The sequence below is a fragment of the Salmo salar genome, chromosome 01 (assembly GCF_965601325.2).
Source record: "Salmo salar chromosome 01, fSalSal1, whole genome shotgun sequence".
In the NCBI taxonomy this organism is placed as follows: Eukaryota; Metazoa; Chordata; class Actinopteri; order Salmoniformes; family Salmonidae; genus Salmo; species Salmo salar.
Window position 1 is genome coordinate 64,438,939 of NC_138291.1, and position 19,591 is coordinate 64,458,529.

At 44.0% G+C, this 19,591-nt stretch overlaps 1 protein-coding gene across 1 annotated transcript in view; it reads left to right on the forward strand.

Moving 5' to 3' along the window:
* LOC106607177 (neuroendocrine convertase 2) overlaps nucleotides 1–19,591 on the forward strand; it is a 102,295-nt gene that overhangs the window by 31,090 nt on the left and 51,614 nt on the right. Inside the window, exons 3-6 of the mRNA XM_014203849.3 lie at nucleotides 5,358–5,471; nucleotides 5,932–6,040; nucleotides 12,023–12,060; nucleotides 19,480–19,556. Of these exons, the coding sequence (XP_014059324.1) occupies nucleotides 5,358–5,471; nucleotides 5,932–6,040; nucleotides 12,023–12,060; nucleotides 19,480–19,556 (338 nt within the window). The remainder of the gene's footprint in view (nucleotides 1–5,357; nucleotides 5,472–5,931; nucleotides 6,041–12,022; nucleotides 12,061–19,479; nucleotides 19,557–19,591) is intronic.

Here is a 19,591-nt window from a genome sequence, read left to right on the forward strand (position 1 = left end):
CAGTTTACTGTAGCTAAAGGAAACGGTATACAGTATACAAAACATAAAATGCGTCTGAGACTGCAATTCTTTTGTGTCAAAATGTTAAACCTTTTTTCTGTAACATAGGATTGTCACGGGTCCATACTGAGTGCTATATCTGTTGCAGGTACTTAGGCAGTAAAAGAAGAAATATGTTTTCTATGGGCTTGATCCCTTTTAAAGACAACAATAAACTCAGCAAAAAAAGAAACGTCCTCTCACTGTCAACTGCATTTATTTTCAGCAAACTTAATTAACATGTGTAAATATTTGTTAGAACATAACAAGATTCAACAACTGAGACATGAACTGAACAAGTTCCACAGACATGTGACTAACAGAAATGGAATAATGTGTCCCTGAAAAGGGGGGGGGGGGGGGGGGGGTCAAAATCAAAAGTAACAGTCAGTATCTGGTGTGGCCACCAGCTGCATTAAGTACTTCAGTGCATCTCCTCCTCATGGACTGCACCAGATTTGCCAGTTCTTGATGTGAGATGTTACCCCACTCTTCCACCAAGGCACCTGCAAGTTCCCAGAAATGTCTGTGGGGAATGGCCCTAGCCCTCACCCTCTGATCCAACAGGTCCCAGACGTGCTCAATGGGATTGAGATCCGGGCTCTTCGTTGGCCATGACAGAACACTGACATTCCTGTCTTGCAGGAAATCACACACAGAATGAGCAGTATGGCTGGTGGCATTGTCATGCCGAAGGGTCATGTCAGGATGAGCCTGCAGGAAGGGTACCACATGAGGGAGGAGGATGTCTTCCCTGTAACGCACAGCGTTGAGATTTTCTGCTATGACAACAAGCTCAGTCCGATGATGCTGTGACACACCGCCCCAGACCATGACGGACCCTCCACCTCCAAATCGATCCCGCTCCAGAGTACAGGCCTCCGTATAACGCTCATTTCTTCAATGATAAACGTGAATCCGACCATCACCCCTGGTGAGACAAAACTGCGTCTCATCAGTGAAGAGCACTTTTTGCCAGTCCTGTCTGGTCCAGCAACGGTGCGTTTGTGCCCATAGGCGACGTTGTTGCTGGTGATGTCTGGTGAGGACCTGCCTTACAACAGGCCTACAAGACCTCAGTCCAGCCTCTCTCAGCCTATTGCGGACAGTCTGAGCACTGATGGAGGGATTGTGCGTTCCTGGTGTATCTCGGGCAGTTGTTGTTGCCATCCTGTACCTGTCCCGCAGGTGTGATGTTCGGATGTACCGATCCTGTGCAGGTGTTGTTACACGTGGTCTGCCACTGCAAGGACAATCAGCTGTTCATCCTGTCTCCCTGTAGCACTGTCTTAGGCGTCTCACAGTACAGACATGGCAATGTATTGCCCTGGTCACCTCTGCAGTCCTCATGCCTCCTTGCAGCATGCCTGAGGCACGTTCACGCAGATGAGCAGGGACCCTGGGCACCTTTCTTTTGGTGTTTTTCAGAGTTAGTAGAAAGGCCTCTTTAGTGTCCTAAGTTTTCATAACTGTGACTGTGTTGCCTACCGTCTGTAAGCTGTTAGTGTCTTAACGACCGTTCCACAGGTGCATGTTCATTAATTGTTTATGGTTCATTGAAAAAGCATGGGAAACAGTGTTTAACCCCTGTGCGGCCTCCGTCCCGTATGCGGGACGGACATCCAGCGAAAAATCCTATCTTTATTAGCATAACAAAATGTAATAATTTTTTTATTTCAATTTTTTTTTCTAATTATATCGTTTTATAGATACACCTCTCCTGAATCGAACCACATTGTCCGATTTCAAAAAGGCTTTACAGCAAAAGCAAAACATTAGATTATGTTAGAGGAGTATATCGTAAAAGTAGCCACATAGCCATTTTCCGACCAACCACATGCATCACAAATAACCAAAAAACAGCTAAATGCAGCACTAACCTTTGACAATCTTCATCAGATGACACACCTAGGACATCATCTTACACAATACATGCATTCTTTTGTTCGATAAAGTTCATATTTATATATAAAAACAGCATTTTACATCGGTGCGTAACGTTGACTAACTATTTTCCCTCAAATGCATCCGATGAAACAGCGCTACAATTTACTAAATTACTATTCGAAAACATTTTTAAAATGTAATATTGTCATTCTAAGATGTATAGATGAATATCTCTTGAAAGCACCTGTAATGCCAGATTTAAAAATAACTTTACTGGGTAATCACACTTTGCGATAAAAGGGGATGCAATACTCAGAAAATTACCTAGTAATACAGGTCAGCGCCATCTTGGAACAATCGCATATCACATCTAGTCTTGTATACTATTGTCAATAATCCCTTACCTTTGGTTGTCTTCATCAGAAAGCACTTCCAGGAATACCAGGTCCACAACAAATGTTTTTTCGTTCGAAAAAATTACTCCTTTATGTTCCAAGAGCTTGTTCTTGTTAGCGCGTCTGAAGGCTGATCCAAAAGCTCCGTCCGCCGCGGGACAGCTATTTCGAGAAAATGCATTTTTTTTCCATTTAGGTTCGTTCAAACATGTCAAACGTTGTATAACATAAATCTTTAGGGCCTTTTTCAACCAGAGCTCCAATAAGATTCAAGGGGGATGATTGCATTGTCTTTCAAAACGTTTCGAAAGGGGAGGGTAGCCAGGGCCGCCGGCGTCATAATGGTGATGGCCCTCCTCATGTGACCAATTTCAACAGCGTCTCATTCATTCCGTTTTAACAGTAGGAGACTCAAACCACTTTGTAAAGACTGGGGACATCTAGTGGAAGCAATAGGAAGTGCTCAATGAACCATAGCTCACGGTGTAATTAATAGGCAAAGTGGTGAAGTTGAGTCCACAATTCAGAATTCCACATCCTGTTACGATCGGTCTCGGGGTTTTGACTGCCATATGAGTTCTGTTGTACTCACAGACACCATTCAAACAGTTCTAGAAACTTTAGGGTGTTTTCTATCCACAAGTATTAATTATATGCATATCCTAGCTTCTGAGTTTGAGTAGGAGGCCGTTTAAAATGGGCACACATTTTTTTCAAAAATCGCTGTAGCGCCCCCTATCCTAGGCGACCGTCAAGAGGTTATTAAACCCTTTACAACGAAGATCTGTGAAGTTATTTGGATTTTTGCGAATTATCTCTGAAAGACGGGGTCCTGAAAAAGGGACGTTTCTTTTTTTGCAGAGTTTGTGTCCTCTAGTCTTGTAAAGAGCAGGTTTAACGGCTGATCCCTTATCTATGGTGGTAAAACACATCGGACGATGACTAGTCCACTCACACTCCACCATGTGTGTTTGCACATTTAAACACTCGGGGGGACTTTCTCTCATTCCATATCTTACTATTTTCAACAAGCACGCAGTTGAAAACAAATACTGACAGTGGGTTTATTCAATATTATTAAAATAAAATCATAGTAATTGGTAACCTAGCAATGGTTGAATCACTATTGGGCAACATTTTGCCACTAGCTGCAAGTTTTTATATTTTAAGGCAAGTCTTTAAAGGGAATTGAAAGATTTTGAATTCATTAGTAGCGTTGTGATGAAAATGTACCCTGAGATTATGCAAAATCATGTTAATTCCATCTCCGGATAAGCTGTTAGCAGGAGAGAGACATTTTTAGAGCTCGTCTTAAGACAGCACTGTGTACTGTACCAGTCATTCTGAGCAGGAGTTCTAAACCTTCCAACTAAATTATAGTGTCCTTGAGTAGCTGGTGACAAGTAGAGCAAGGTCCTTTTCTCTCTCTAATAACTTCCAGATAGGGCTGTAGAGAGAATAAAGCATTACTATACAGGCACTTGATTTGGTTCTGATCGCTGTCTGATTCATCTTCATTGCTATACATTTCTTTACCTTAATTTTACTTCCTCAGTGTCGCTGAGAAGGGCAGATGATTCAAGGCTTTTATCCGTTAGATGAGGTCCAATAAAATATTAAGCCAGGTTGCAAATTCATGTAACAATATTGGTTATATTTTCAGACTTCCTCCATTTTATTGACTTGAACTTTTCTGATGATGATATTGTGCATTTTGCTGTATAGTAAATGATAGACGAAAGCGTGTGGATTTCAATACATTTGCAGATGTGGAGATACCTCTGCTTTTAATGCTTGACTGTTGTTACTATCGTGTGTAGAGACGGACTAAGGCGCAGCGTGCTCTGAGTTCCACATTTTTTATTATTGTGAAACTTTACAAAAACAAAAGAGGAAACAAACAACAAACCGTAACTTAAGCGGTGCAGCATGCACTAACTCAAAATAATATCCCAGAAAACACAGTGGGGAAATGGCTGCCTACATATGATCCCCAATCAGAGACAACGATAAACAGCTGCCTCTGATTGGGAACCATACCAGGCCAACATAGAAAAAAACAACCTAGATAACCCACCATAGTCACACCCTGACCTAACCAACATAGAGAATAAAAGGCTCTCCATGGTCAGGGCATGACAACTGTTCAAATATTTCCTAATGGGATTTTTGGACTAAATGCTAAATAGGCTTAAATTACATTGCATCCAGCAAAACACACTGCCCCCTCACTAGATCATTAATGTCTACCTTTCATGTTGAATACTGTTTGTGTCCACAGTCAGTTTATCCTGATTAGATCAGACTATATAACCCACATATTAACAAACCTCTACTTCAGAAACACCATTGTAAGTCTTGAAATCATGAAAAAAACACTCTCTGATGTTGATCCTGTTTTTGCAAAAGGGTCCATGTTGGAGCTGTGAATAAGCTCTTTAGTAAAAATCATAGCACAGAATTCTCTTTGATCCACCCCAAAGTTTCTTTGATGATGGGAACAAACACAAGGACTTTGTCAGGCTAATTGGGATGTTATTTTGTTTACTACGACACCATCTGAAACAGTCTATGTGTGAGTGTTGTGGTACTGTAGGGACCCAGGGCCTCAGGTGTAGGCCCTGTGTTATTTAGATGATTAAGACTAGGACAAATAGAATTTGCCTGTTTTATGTGACGTCCTCCTCCCTACACCAGAGACACAGCTGGACGTGGGAGGGCATTAGGGACGTACTTTAAAACCCACGTATAGTGCCAATGTACCAATGTGCTTTGATTTAAAAGATAGAACGTTATGCCAACTAATAACATTCCCTTTCAATGTGTTCATCTCTATCGAATTAGCATAAATTATCTCCAATGTACACTGTCTTCAGTTATACAAATTACTTTCTGTAAGTGTTTATGAGTGAATTTTATTGTACAGTTACAATATACATACTGACGTACATTCGTATTATACATTCTGACTATATTGATTCAGATGACTCTCAATATAAAGGGCTCATGGTGTGATATTTGCATTTCCTTCCACAGGTAAAGAATGTGTTGGACCAAGAGGGCTTCGGCCGACAGAAGCGAGGCTACAGAAGCATCGATGAAATTTATATCAAAATGACCGACCCCCTATTCAGCAAACAGTGGTATCTGGTGAGTAGTCATCATTCATCATTTCATATCAGCCTCAATTATGTTATTTGACCCACTGATCACTGATCACTGATCCCAGACATATTCACTGCTGCTCCTCCTATGGAGATGATGTCTTTTCATTAGGCAGTCAATATTGCCCATGCCATCTCATCTCCCCGTTCATGTCAGCCCCCTCCCTCAATGTTTACCCTAAACTGGCAAGTGTGACTTTCCTTTCTTCCGGGGCCATGTGCCTTCCATTATTCCACTTGTCAGATTAAATGCTCCCCAGTAGGTTCCCAGCAATGTACCATATCCGTGACATTTACTTTCCCCCTCCCTCTCTTCCTCCACACCTCATCTCTTCCTCCCCCTTCCTTCCCATTATCTTCCTCCATGTTGAGTAATTCTCTAATGACTCCTCGGCTGGGTGTCCTGCATCATGGCCTGTCTCCATATTGTTTGTGTGACTGGTTAGATCAACACTGGCCAGGCTGATGGGACCCCCGGACTCGACCTCAATGTGGCTGAGGCTTGGGGACTGGGTTACACCGGGAGAGGCATCACCATAGCTATCATGGACGATGGTAGGTACCGGTATAGGCCTTACAGTTGAAGTTGTATCACTATCTCAGTAGAGATCATCACTGGGAGTGTAGTTCTGGGCTGGAGTTAAATTCTTCACATCAGGGGTGTCAAACTAATTTTGCCCGGAGGCCACATTCTGTCTTCACCGAGGGCCAGATGGTTGAAAATTCGGTTATATTTGCTCACTTGCAAAATGTGCAATTAATAAAAGTCTTCTATGTTTTTATTTTTATTTTTTATTTACTCTCACTGTTGAGCTTTCTTTTCTGGGATTGCTAGCAAGCTGAACAGAGTGAAGAGAATGTATGTAGAGCAACTATAATTTCTACACATTTTCGATTTGGTTTTAGTAATTTAAATATAGATTGACGTTATTTTTTTATTTTGTCAAACCACCCACGGGCCACATTGAAACGGCTCGTGGGCCAGGGGCTGTATGTTTGATACCCCTGCTTTACACCCTGTAGCTCTTCAAGACCAGAGTTGGTAGCCACTGGTAACCATCGGTGGCTACTACATTGTGTGTTGATTAGAAATAGCTTGTTATTGTGGTTAATTATAGTTCATTGTGACAAGGTATCTACATGTGGTTAATTAACTAATTACAGCGCCTTGCAAAAGTATTCATCCCCCTTGGCGTTTTTCCTATTTTGTGGCATTACAACCTGTAATTTAAATATATTTTTATTTGGATTTAATGTAATGGACATACACAAAATAGTTTAAATATTTGAAGTGAAATGGAAAAACTAAATTGTTTCAAAAAATTATAAAAAAAGAAAAGAAAAGTGGTGCATGCATATGGCGTGCATTAGATCTGGTGCAACCAATTACCTTCAGAAGTCACATAATTAGTTAAATAAAATCCACCTGTGTGCAATCTAAGTGTCACATGATCTGTCACATGATCTCAGTAAATATACACCTGTTCTGAAAGGCCCCAGAGTCTGCAACACCACTAAGCAAGGGGCACCACCAAACAAGCTGTCATGGCTGTCAAAATGAGCGGACCAAAGTGCAGCGTGGTTGTAGTTCCACATTTTATTAATGTCACGTCCTGGCCAGTATAAGGGTTAATTGGTATTGTAGTTTGGTCAGGACGTGGCAGAGGGTATTTGTTTTATGTGGTTAGGGGTGGTGTTTTTCTAAAAAGGGCATTTGATTTAAGTATTCCGGGGTTTTTGGGCACTGTTTGATTTTCATGTATTCTATGTTGAGTCTAGTGTGTCTGTTTCTATGTTTGGGTTCATTGGGGTTGGGACTCTCAATTGAAGGCAGGTGTTGTCTATTTGCCTTTGATTGAGAGTCCCATATATGAGGGTGTGTTTGTGTTTGTCTTTTGTGGGAGATTGTTTTTGCACTGCGTTAGGATAGCCTGCAAAACTGTTGCACTGTCATTGTTTATTGTTTTTTTGTATAGTGTTCACGTGAGCGATTAATTAAATTCAAAGATGAACACGACATCCGCTGCGTATTGGTCTACATTTTCAGACGACGATTTCGCTATATCGTCAGAAGACGAAGACAGCCGTGACAGAATCTCCCACCAAACCAAGACCAAGCAGCGGAGAGAGGAGCAGCACGCTCAGGATACGGACTATGGGGATCGATGGACATGGGAGCAGGTTATGGCCGGAGAAGGCCCATGGAGTAAGGATGGTATGGACCGGGAACGTTTCCGAGGGACACGACTGGCGTTGAAGCACGAGAGGCACCCCCAATAATTTTTTTGGGGGGGGCACACGGGTAGTTTGGCTAGGCCTAGGAAGAGCCGGGAAGCCAGCTACCCGTGGTTTTATGGAGGAGCGTATGAGGTGGAGAGCGCCATGTTTCGCTGAGGAGCGCACTCACCCATACGCACGCACAGGCCGGTGCGTGTTATTCCAGCCCCTCGCAGGTGCCGTGCTAGAGCGGGCATCCAGCCTGGTAGGAGGATGCCTGCGCAGCGCGTCTGGTCGCCGGTACGCCTCCGAGGACCAGGCTACCCAACTCCCGCTCTACGCACGGCTACCATCAGGCCCCTGCACAACACAGTCCGCCCTGTACAAGCACCCCGCTCGTGCAGGGCTACTAGTTCCATCCAGCCAGGACGGGTTGTGCAGGAGGTAAGATCAAGACCGCCTGTGCGCCTCCATAGCCCTGGGTTTCCAGCTCCTGTCTCTCGTGCGGACCCGGAAGTGCGTCAGCCCAGTCCGAATCATCCTGTTCCCGCTCCCCGCACTAGCCTGGAGGTGCGTGTTCCAAATCTGGTACGTCCAGTACCAGCACCACGCACCAGGCTTCAAGTGCGTCATTCCAGTCCGACGTCGCTAGAGCTGCCCGTCAGTCAAGAGTCGCCAGAACTGCCCGTCAGTCAAGAGTCGCCAGAACTGCCCGTCAGTCAAGAGTCGCCAGAACTGCCCGTCAGTCAAGAGTCGCCAGAACTGCCCGTCAGTCAAGAGTCGCCAGAACTGCCCGTCAGTCAAGAGTCGCCAGAACTGCCCGTCAGTCAAGAGTCGCCAGAACTGCCCGTCAGTCAAGAGTCGCCAGAACTGCCCGTCAGTCAAGAGTCGCCAGAACTGCCCGACAGTCAAGAGTCGCCAGAGCCGCCCGTCAGTGAGGAATCGCCAGAGCCGCCCGTCAGTGAAGAGTCGCCAGAGCCACCCACTAGTCAGGAGCTGCCAGAGTGGCCAGACTGCCCGGAGATGCCAGAGTGGCCAGACTGCCCGGAGATGCCAGAGTGGCCAGACTGCCCGGAACTGCCAGAGTGGCCAGACTGCCCGGAACTGCCAGAGTGGCCAGACTGCCCGGAACTGCCAGAGTGGCCAGACTGCCCGGAACTGCCAGAGTGGCCAGACTGCCCGGAACTGCCAGAGTGGCCAGACTGCCCGGAACTGCCAGAGTGGCCAGACTGCCCGGAACTGCCAGAGTGGCCAGACTGCCCGGAACTGCCAGAGTGGCCAGACTGCCCCGAACTGCCAGAGCTGCCAGACTGCCCGGAACTGCCAGAGCTGCCAGACTGCCCGGAACTGCCAGAGCTGCCAGACTGCCCCGAGCTGCCAGACTGCCAGACTGCCCCGAGCTGCCAGACTGCCAGACTGCCCCGAGCTGCCAGAGCTGCCAGACTGCCCCGAGCTGCCAGACTGCCCCGAGCTGCCAGAGCTGCCAGACTGCCCCGAGCTGCCAGAGCTGCCAGACTGCCCCGAGCTGCCAGACTGCCCCGAGCTGCCAAACTGCCCCAAGCTGCCAGACTGCCCCAAGCTGCCAGACTGGCCAGACTGCCCCGAGCTGCCAGAGTGGCCCGACTGCCTGGAACGGCCAGAACCGGAGCCCCCTCCAGATATAGGTGGGTTGGGGAGGGGGGGGTGTAGCACAGTGCCGTCGTTGACGGCAGCCACCCTCCCTTCCCTCCCTTTAGTAGGGGGATTTATTTTTTGTTGTTGTTGTTTGGGGTTGTTGTTTTCTTGTTTTTCTTAAGGTGCTTCCGGGGTTAGCACCTTTAGGGGGGGAGGGTACTGTCACGTCCCGGCCAGTATAAGGGTTAATTGGTATTGTAGTTTGGTCAGGACGTGGCAGAGGGTATTTGTTTTATGTGGTTAGGGGTGGTGTTTTTCTAAAAAGGGCATTTGATTTAAGTATTCCGGGGTTTTTGGGCACTGTTTGATTTTCATGTATTCTATGTTGAGTCTAGTGTGTCTGTTTCTATGTTTGGGTCCATTGGGGTTGGGACTCTCAATTGAAGGCAGGTGTTGTCTATTTGCCTTTGATTGAGAGTCCCATATATGAGGGTGTGTTTGTGTTTGTCTTTTGTGGGAGATTGTTTTTGCAATGCATTAGGATAGCCTGCAAAACTGTTGCACTGTCATTGTTTATTGTTTTTTTGTATAGTGTTCAAGTGAGCGATTAATTAAATTCAAAGATGAACACGACATCCGCTGCGTATTGGTCTACATTTTCAGACGACGATTTCGCTATATCGTCAGAAGACGAAGACAGCCGTGACAATTAAATCCGTGAAACTTTGCAAAACATAAATAACTGAATTGACAAAAACAACAAAACGTGACGCAGAGAGAAACAAACACTACTCAAAATATAATCACCCCCAAAACCCAGGAAGAAAAACCCCTACTAAAATATGATCTCCAATCAGAGGTAACGAGGACCAGCTGCCTCCAATTGGAGATCAACCGAAAAAACAACAACATAGAAATAGAAAAATTAGAACTTAAACATAGAAATAGAAAACATAGAAAAACACAAAACACCCCCTGTCACGCCCTGACCTACTCTACCATAGAAAATCACATCGTACTATGGTCAGGACGTGACAGTACCCTCCCCCCAAAGGTGCAGACTACGAATGCACCTAAAACAAAATAAACCACAAAACAAAAGGGAGGGTAGGGAGGGTGACAATTGTCTATGGCGTCTCAAATGTAGTCCACATAACCTTAACTTCCAGCAGAGGAGGCGGCTCTGGTTCAGGGCATACTCCCTGCTCCACCTGCTGATCCTTTCTTACCACCTGACCGTGGATCGTCGTCGAAAGAACCGGACTGTAGATCATTGCTGGAGGCTCTGGGCTGCAGGCCGCCGCTGGAGGCTCTGGGCTGCAGGCCGCCGCAGGAGGCTCTGGGCTGCAGGCCCGCCGCAGGAGGCTCTGGGCTGCAGGCCCGCCGCTGGAGGCTCTGGGCTGCAGGCCACCGCTGGAGGCTCTGGGCTGCAGGCCGTCGCTGGAGGCTCTGCGCGGCAGGCCATCGCTGGAGGTTTTGTCCTAGGGAGCATCGCTGGAGGCTCCAGACTGAGGAGCGTAGCTGGAGGCTCCGGACTGGGGTATCTGTCCATAGGACCACTTTACGCCGTACACTCCACAGAGCTAAGCTTTACGGAAGAGTGGCCAGAAAAAAGCCATTGCTTAAAGAAAAAAATAAGCAAACACGTTTGGTGTTCGCCAAAAGGCATGTGGAAAACTCCCCAAACATATGGAAGAAGGTACTCTCGTCAGATGAGGCTAAAATTGAGCTTTTTGGCCATTAAGGAAAACGCTATTTCTGTCACAAACCCAACACCTCTCATCACCTGAGAACACCATCCCCACAGTGAAGCATGGTGGTGGCAGCATCATGCTGTGGGGATTTTTTTCATCGGCAGGGACTGGGAAACTGGTCAGAATTGAAGGAATGATGGATGGCGCTAAATACAGGGAAATTCTTGAGGGGAAACCTGTTTCAGTCTTCCAGAGATTTTAGACTGGGATGGAGGTTCACCTTCCAGCAGAACAATGACCCTAGGCATACTGCTAAAGCAACACTCAAATGGTTTAAGGGGGAACACTTAAATGTCTTGGAATGGCATAGTCAAAGCCCAGACCTCAATCTGATTGAGAATCTGTGGTATGACTTAAAGATTGCTGTACCCCAGTGGAACCCATCCAACTTGATGGAGCTGGAGCAGTTTTGCCTTGAAGAATGGGTAAACATCCCAGTGGATAGATGTGCCAAGCTCATAGAGACATACCCCAAGAGATATGCAGCTGTAATTGTTGCAAATGTGGCTCTACAAAGTATTATCTTTGGGTGGTGAATAGTTATGCGCTCTCAAGTTTTCTGTTTTTTTGTCTTATTTCTTGTTTGTTTCACAATAAAAACATATTTTGCATCTTCAAAGTGATAGGCATGTTGTGTAAATCAAATGATACAACCCCCCCCAAAACTCTATTTTAATTCCAGGTTGTAAGGCAACAAAATAGGAAAAATGCCAAGGGGGTGAATGCTTTCGCAACCCACTGTAACTTTTAAGTAAATTACATGTACAGCGTACATGTACAGACCAGCTCCCAATTAGAATGTAATAAGCACAAAGTAAAATCAAAGTCACCATTTCCTTTTTCAGATTTTCTTATAAAAGTCCAAATATCCCCTCAAGACCTGTATTCTTTTGAAGAAAAGAAAAAGAAATATAGCATTACCTCATAAATTTCTGTTGAAATTATGTTACAGGGATCGATTATCTCCACCCAGATCTTGCATCAAACTACGTAAGTACTTGATTATTTCACAATCTTCTCCAATAATTCCCTGTATTGCTGTCCTGAAATAAAATCACGCCTTGAAGTGCCGGTTTTGGCTGGTCTGTTGTTGAGTGCCAGTGGCGGTGCCAGTGGCAGGTGTATTCCAAGTTTCCTTCATGGTTGGCAAGTATCCTTGTGTCCTTTGAGGACAGGGAGACGGGAAGCCAGCCAACCAAGCTGTTTAATGTTAATGCACTCAGCACTGTGGCAGGCGGGATGGCAGGCCGATCTGTCACTAGCACAGATAATGCCAGGGTAGCTAGCGCCGCATAATGTGAGGCTCCAACTCCAGAATACTGATAATAACACCTCGAAGAACTGTCAGTGTCGCTGGCCAGAAAGAGGGAAAAGAGGAAGGAGTAAAAGTAAGGAACTACGTCTTTGAAGAGTATCTTAAATAACTCACCACGCTCGCCTCCCCCTAAAAATGTCACTTGTCTTTTCCTAGTAGCACTGACTTTGCTTATAAATACTTTGTTGAGGGAAAATATAATTGATATGATTGTGATATGTTGGTGTCTCTCCTAACTGTTTTAAGATGAATGCACTAATTGTAAGCAACAATGTATAAGAGCATCTGCTAAATGGCTAAAATGTAAATGTAAAAATGGAACTCACATTACAAAACATATTATTTAACACTGACTATTAACATTGCAGCACTAATGAACATCTCCGGACTATGTACTCAATAAGCTCAGTGTGCAGTGTTAAATGGCTAACTTCTGAAATCCTGAAATGGCTGTTTTGCTTTGACTGATAGTGAGATCTGTGAATCTTATGGTGTCAGATCTGAGCCAATGACAGAGGCTTTATAGCAGCCCAATGCTGATACAGGGAAACAGTCTTTTGTAAAACAGCACCATCCAATAATGTGTTCTCTTATAGAAACACAGTAATGAACAGCACTGAAAGGCTTTGCTGCATAAGTGTAGTTGGACACACACACACACACACACACACACACACACACACACACACACACACACACACACACACACACACACACACACACACACACACACACACACACACACACACACAGCCTTTCCTCCATACCATTTTCTCTTTCTTTTCATATTGGAAAGATTTAGAGCTTCAGAGATGAGAAGGTGAGAGATGAGATGGCAAGGGAGCGAGGGAGAGAGAGGCAGGGAGGGAGAGAGAGGAAGGGAGAGAGATGAATAAATGTAAACAATTTTCTTTCACTCTAAGGATATTGGAAAAGCTTCAAACTGTCATAAACTTTGTGGTTCATGCATGATTCCTGTGTGTGTGTGTGTGTGTGTGTGTGTGTGTGTGTGTGTGTGTGTGTGTGTGTGTGTGTGTGTGTGTGTGTGTGTGTGTGTGTGTGTGTGTGTGTGTGTGTGTGTGTGTGTGTGTGCGTGCGTGCGTGCGTGCGTGCGTGCGTGCGTGCGTGTGTTTATTTCTTGCCTGTGAACGGGGATGAGTCTAAGCCCAAAAATAGCCGTAAGCGTGGCAGTCGGGTTGATGCAGGAGGAGCATGCTCTACTGGGCTGATGGATCATGATGTGTAAGGATCTAAAACTAACTTAGTGCTACACACTTCCTGTGTGTGTGTGTGGTGTATTTGTGTGATGTATATGCGTGTGTGTGTGTGTGTGTTTGTATAGATCACTGTTTCTGATCTTTTCATACTGATCCTCTGCAGCAATAATTCCCCCAACCATCAGTAAAACTATAACACATTGAATATGCCATTCACCATTCAATTGAGATTGAAATACATTTGTGTGTGTGTGTCTGAGAGGTGTCTGAGTGTGTGTGTGTGTGTGTGTGTGTGTGTCTGTGTGTGTGTGTGTGTGTGTGTGTGTGTGTGTGTGTGTGTGTGTGTGTGTGTGTGTGTGTGTGTGTGTGTGTGATTGTGTGTGTAAGAGGCAGATAAACTAATTTAGTGCATCTTCACTCTCTTCCAGGGCCGAAGTTGTTGTTGATATAATTTCTACTTATTTCCTCGAAGCCTACAGACACTGCAAATCAGCCAGTATTGATTGGTCTTCATTATTATGCGCAAGAGCGCACGTTTATATATATGGATGTGTGTGTGTTTGTGTGTGTAGGGATGCCACATTCTGTAAAACCTTGTATGAAATTGTTACCTTGTAGTAAATTATTTATCTTAATTTCCCTATTATCTTTGTGATGAAGAGTTGTTAAAGACCCAGTGCAGTCAACAATGTGATTTTCCTGTGTTTTATATATACTTCCACACTATGAGGTTGGAATAATACTGTAAAATGTTGAAAATTATGATAATGCCCTTTTAGTTTAAGAGATGTTTGAAAAGACCGCCTGAAATTTCAGCATGTTTTGGTGGTGTCACGGCTGTCGAAAGGATCGGACCAAAGTGCAGCGTGGTTGTAGTTCCACATTTTATTGAATCCGTGAAACTTTGCAAAACATAAATAACTGAATTTACAAAACAACAAACTGTGACGCAGAGAGAAACAAACACTACTCAAAATATAATCACCCACAAAACCCAAGAAGAAAAACCCCTACTTAAATATGATCTCTAATCAGAGGTAACGAGGACCAGCTGCCTCCAATTGGAGATCAACCCCAAAAACAACAACATAGAAATAGAAAAATTAGAACTTAAACATAGAAATAGAAAACATAGAAAAACACAAAACACCCCCTGTCACGCCCTGACCTACTCTACCATAGAAAATCACATCTTACTATGGTCAGGACGTGACAGGTGGGATGGAGTTTTGGCTTGCCTGGTGAATTAGTTAATAGACCAATAAGAAAGAGAGTTCCAAATCTCTCTGGCTATAACAGCTAGTTTTCTATTTTCTCCTCCCCACTCAGACCACTCCCAGTCCTAGCAAAATTCTAGCTTAAGAAATTTCTCTTTGCTAAGAATCACATTTTGTTTCCTTTTGACCATTTCAATTGAAAACAATCACGGTAAGGTACTGAATTGTTACCCAGAAATGCGATATTAAGATTAAAAATGGCTGCATTGGAGCTTTTAAAATTCATTGCCTATTGAATGACAGTTAAATCTAAAACCAGTCAATTTACACTCGGTAAATAGGTAAGATTTGTAAATCTACCACCGTGGCATTGTCGTTATTATAATATGAAAGGTGAATGGAGGGCGTTTTCCAGGCAAGTTGTAAAGCTCGTTCCCAAGTGCACCAATATAGTATGGCTCTGATTTATCAATGAAAACATGTGTATGTTAAGAGCAGCAGTTTGATAAACACAATAATTGGTTGCGCAGGCAAATTCGAGAATCGCCACGTATTCCAGAATTAAGGAAGAAGGTTGATACAGTGTATTTGGAAAGTATTCAGACCTCTTGACTTTTTACACATTTTGTTACATTACAGCCTTATTCTAAAATTGACTAAATAGTTTCCCCCCCCACATCAGTCTACACATATTGCCCAATAATGACAAAGCAAAAAACGATTTTTAGACATTTTTGCGAATTTGATAAAAATAATAACGGAAATATCACATTTACATATGTTTTCAGACCCTTTACTCAGTACTTTGTTGTCCATTTATTTTTCTGTCGATCCTGACTAGTGTCCCTGCCGCTGAAAAACATCCACACTGCATGATGCTGCCACCACTATGCTTCACTGTAGGGATGGTGCCAGGTTTCCTCCAGACGTGTTGTTTGGCATTCAGGCCTAAGAGTTCAATCTTAGTTTCATCAGACCAGAAAATCTTGTTTCTCATGGTCTGAGAGTCCTTTAGGTGCCTTTTGGCAAACTCCAAGCGGGCTGTCATTTGCCTTTATGGAGGAGTGGCTTCCGTCTCGCCACTCTACCATAAAAGCCTGATTGGTGGGGTGCTGCAGAGATGGTTGACCTTCTGAAAGGTTCTACCATCTCCACAGAGGAACTCTGGAGCTCTGTCAGAGTGACCATTGGGTTCTGGGCACCTCCCTGACCAAGGCCCTTCTCCCCGGATTGCTCAGTTTGGCAGGGCGGCCAGCTCTAAGTAGAGTCTTGGTGGTTCCAAACTCCTTCCATTTAAGAATGGTGGAGGCCACTGTGTTCTTACGGATTTTTAATGCTGCAAACATTTTTTGGTACCCTTCCCCAGATCTGTGCCTCGACACAATCCTGTCTCGGAGCTCTACGGACAATTCCTTCAACCTCATGGCTTGATTTTTTGCTCTGGCATGCACTGTCAACTGTGAGACTTTATATAGACAGGTGTGTGCCTTTCCAAATCATATCCAATCAATTGAATTTACCACAGGTGGACTCCAATCCAAGTTGTTGAAACATCTCAAGAATGATCAATGGAAACAAGATGCACCTGAGCTAAATTTCGAGTCTCATAGCAAATGGTCTGAATACTTATGTAAATAATGTATTTCTGTTTTTTATTTTGTAATAAATTTGCAAAAATGTCCCAAAAACTTTTCGCTTTGCCATTATATGCTATTGTATGTAGATTGATGAGGAGAAACATTTATTTAATCCATTTTAGAATAAGGCTGTAACATAAGAAAATGTGGAAAAAGTCAAGGGGTCTGAATACTTTACGAATGTACTCAGTATATTCTTAAGTATATGAGACCTCAGGGAACTTTGACATTGACACTCCATATTCAGAAGCTTCTGACCGTACAGCTCCTTTGGATTATTGTACTTTTTTTTATTCATAATGAGAATATAATAAGTGGTACTCTGAGAGATGCATGAGAGCATTTCTAGTGCATAGGTCATTTGAGGATGTGGTGTCCTAATATTTCAATACGGCAACGGATTGAAGATCTAAGCAGTGCTGACATATCTCTTAGTCTCCAAAGTTGAGCTTGGAGACCGGTTCATCCCAATCTAAATTTTTGAACATTAAATCCTGTTTGAACCCTTTCATATGTTTTACAGCTTGATATTAAGTGTGAACAAAGGATCAGCCCAAACCATAGCATGTTTGCCCTAACACCAGTACCTTTAAACCAGTACCTAACACCAGCGCCTAACACCAGTACCTTCTTGCCCTATCATCAAGCCTCAGCCTCAACCCTCTCTGTATACAGAGGTATCATCACCTCCAAACAATCTTACTCATACTACAGGCACAGTGATGGAAGTCATTCTCTTCACCTTCTTACCTGCTCCACACGTCTTTAATTACTGATACAGCAGATACAGCAGAGCAGTAGACTGTAGTGTTTGGCATCTCTTTGTCATTCCTATATCCTCGCTGGTAAATGTCAGCCGGTATCTCACTAAGGTCTGAGCATGCCGCTGGCCCGGTGAATGATCTGATAGGTTCAGCTCTATACTCCTAATGACCACCGCCACACTCTCACCGCCATCTACATTGTTTCTCTGGTGACCGAGGACACAACTCTGTAAAAACTCTGAGTCACGAACGCCACCCACACAGACAACAAGCTACAAATCGAGAAATGAGGGGGAATGGTAATTAGAAAAGACAGGGTTTTGAAAAAGGACTGAGCGAAAGGAGAAAGGAAGATGAGAGCGAGGAGTGGAGAGTTATAAAGAGTGAGAGAAAGAGAAAAACAGACTGTCTGAGAGAGAGAAAAAGGGGAAAGACAGTGACAAGAGACTTGTTGAAGGTGGCTGTTTGAAAAATGTTGGGTTAGAAGAGTGGTAAAAGAGGATGAGGAACATGAAAGAAAGAGTGGCTTTCAGACAACAAGAGAGTTTGAGGGATACATTATTTGAAGATTGTTTCAAATTAGCAATCTCAAAGAGAAGCAGGTGCGATAGAAAAAGAGGGTGAGGTGTAAAGAGAAAAATAGTTTTCGAGTAAAGAACAGATAGAGATTCCTGTAATGGTTGGTGGATTTATAGATTTGCGTGTATGGGTGTGTGCATGCCTTTGTGAGTGTGTGTATGTGTGATACTTCTGCAGAGCAGGCATTTGCTGATTATGCAGGCTGGGTTGATGACTCTCCGACAGATGTGTGCATGTAATGCATCTGTTTTCTCCTGCTTTTCCACTGTTATTTCCACTCTTATTACTTTTGGACACTTGAATTAAATGGCGGGAGTAATTGGTGTGTCAGTGTCTCAGCCGCTGTTCCTTGCAGTGACCATGCATTACTGTGACCATTCATATTAGTGCTGTGTGTGTGTGTGTGTGTGTGTGTGTGTGTGTGTGTGTGTGTGTGTGTGTGTGTGTGTGTGCGTGTGTGTGTGCGCTCGTGTTGGAAATGGTCTTCATATTAATCTGGTCCACATGACATACAGTATTTCCATCAGACTGAAAGGTTTTCATTGTAGTATGTTTGGCATGAGGGAATTCTAAACAATTATTTCTTGAAGCAATTAACCTTTTAAGGTCCCACACAGTCATCCTATTTCCCAAGTAAAAATAGCCTTTGAATGACCAAAATATCACCCATAATATTTTTACGCTATTAAAATGCTCCGAAATTACGAAATGTTAGCTTTTCTCTCATCTCTAACTATCAGGAAGCTTGAAAATACAGGCAGAGTGAGCGGGGATCTTAGGGATGGAAGAACAAAAAACATATAGTGACTATCAGATGTGTTACAGAAAATATACCGCTCACAACTCAAAGCAGCCACAGTTGCATTATCTAAATGTTGGCTACCATATATGGAAAACAGAAAAGAAAATGCTGCTCACTGCTGCTCATGCTCCCAAAGGATGCCTGATGAAGACCTAAGGGTCAAAACGTTGTTATAAATAAAATCCCCTGGGAGCAGCAGTGTGCAGCATTTTCCTTTCTATTCTCCATGTGTTTGCATACAACTCCAGCACCTGCGGAAACTACCTGGATGTGTGTATGTTCTTCAGCTTTTGGCTACCATATATGGCAATGGCTATTTGCATATAGGCCTACTGCAACTCTGAGTACGGACCTGTGTAGAGTACGGACCTGAGTCGTGCCTTTCAATGCAATAGAATCCTACTCCAATGCGCTCTGCCTACAAGGAAATCTCTTGCACAGATAGTTATGCATACTAAGTCTTGCATAGTTAGTTTCGTTTTGGTATGTTACATTAACGTGCCTAATATTGCATTGATTTGAGCACAATTCCCACAGTAGAGCAAAGTTCAATCTCATGTTTCTCTGCATGGGCTGATATTTCTTCTGTGCGACAGTCCAAGGGGAGATGGGCACCTGCGCATGCGCACAGCTTAGAGGGAACATAGATGCAGAGAGACAGCTACAACAAAAACATCAGTTCAGTCGTTAGTAAAGCAGACACATCACAGCAGTCTAGGTTGGGTCTGGTCAAGACAAGACTAGATTTGAGAAGGTCATTGCACCTTTAAGGAATGGTCTGTACTTTTGCGTTAACGCTACTCGTTTCCCCCTCAATCTTCCTCCTGTTGTGTCTTGTACTCTGCCTGATTTTAATGGTTTGTGTCCTGTCCTTTCAGAATGCAGAGGCCAGCTTTGACTTCAGCAGCAATGACCCATATCCGTATCCCCGCTACACGGATGACTGGTTTAACAGGTAAAGACTAGCTGGCCAGCCCATGTCCCTCCAAG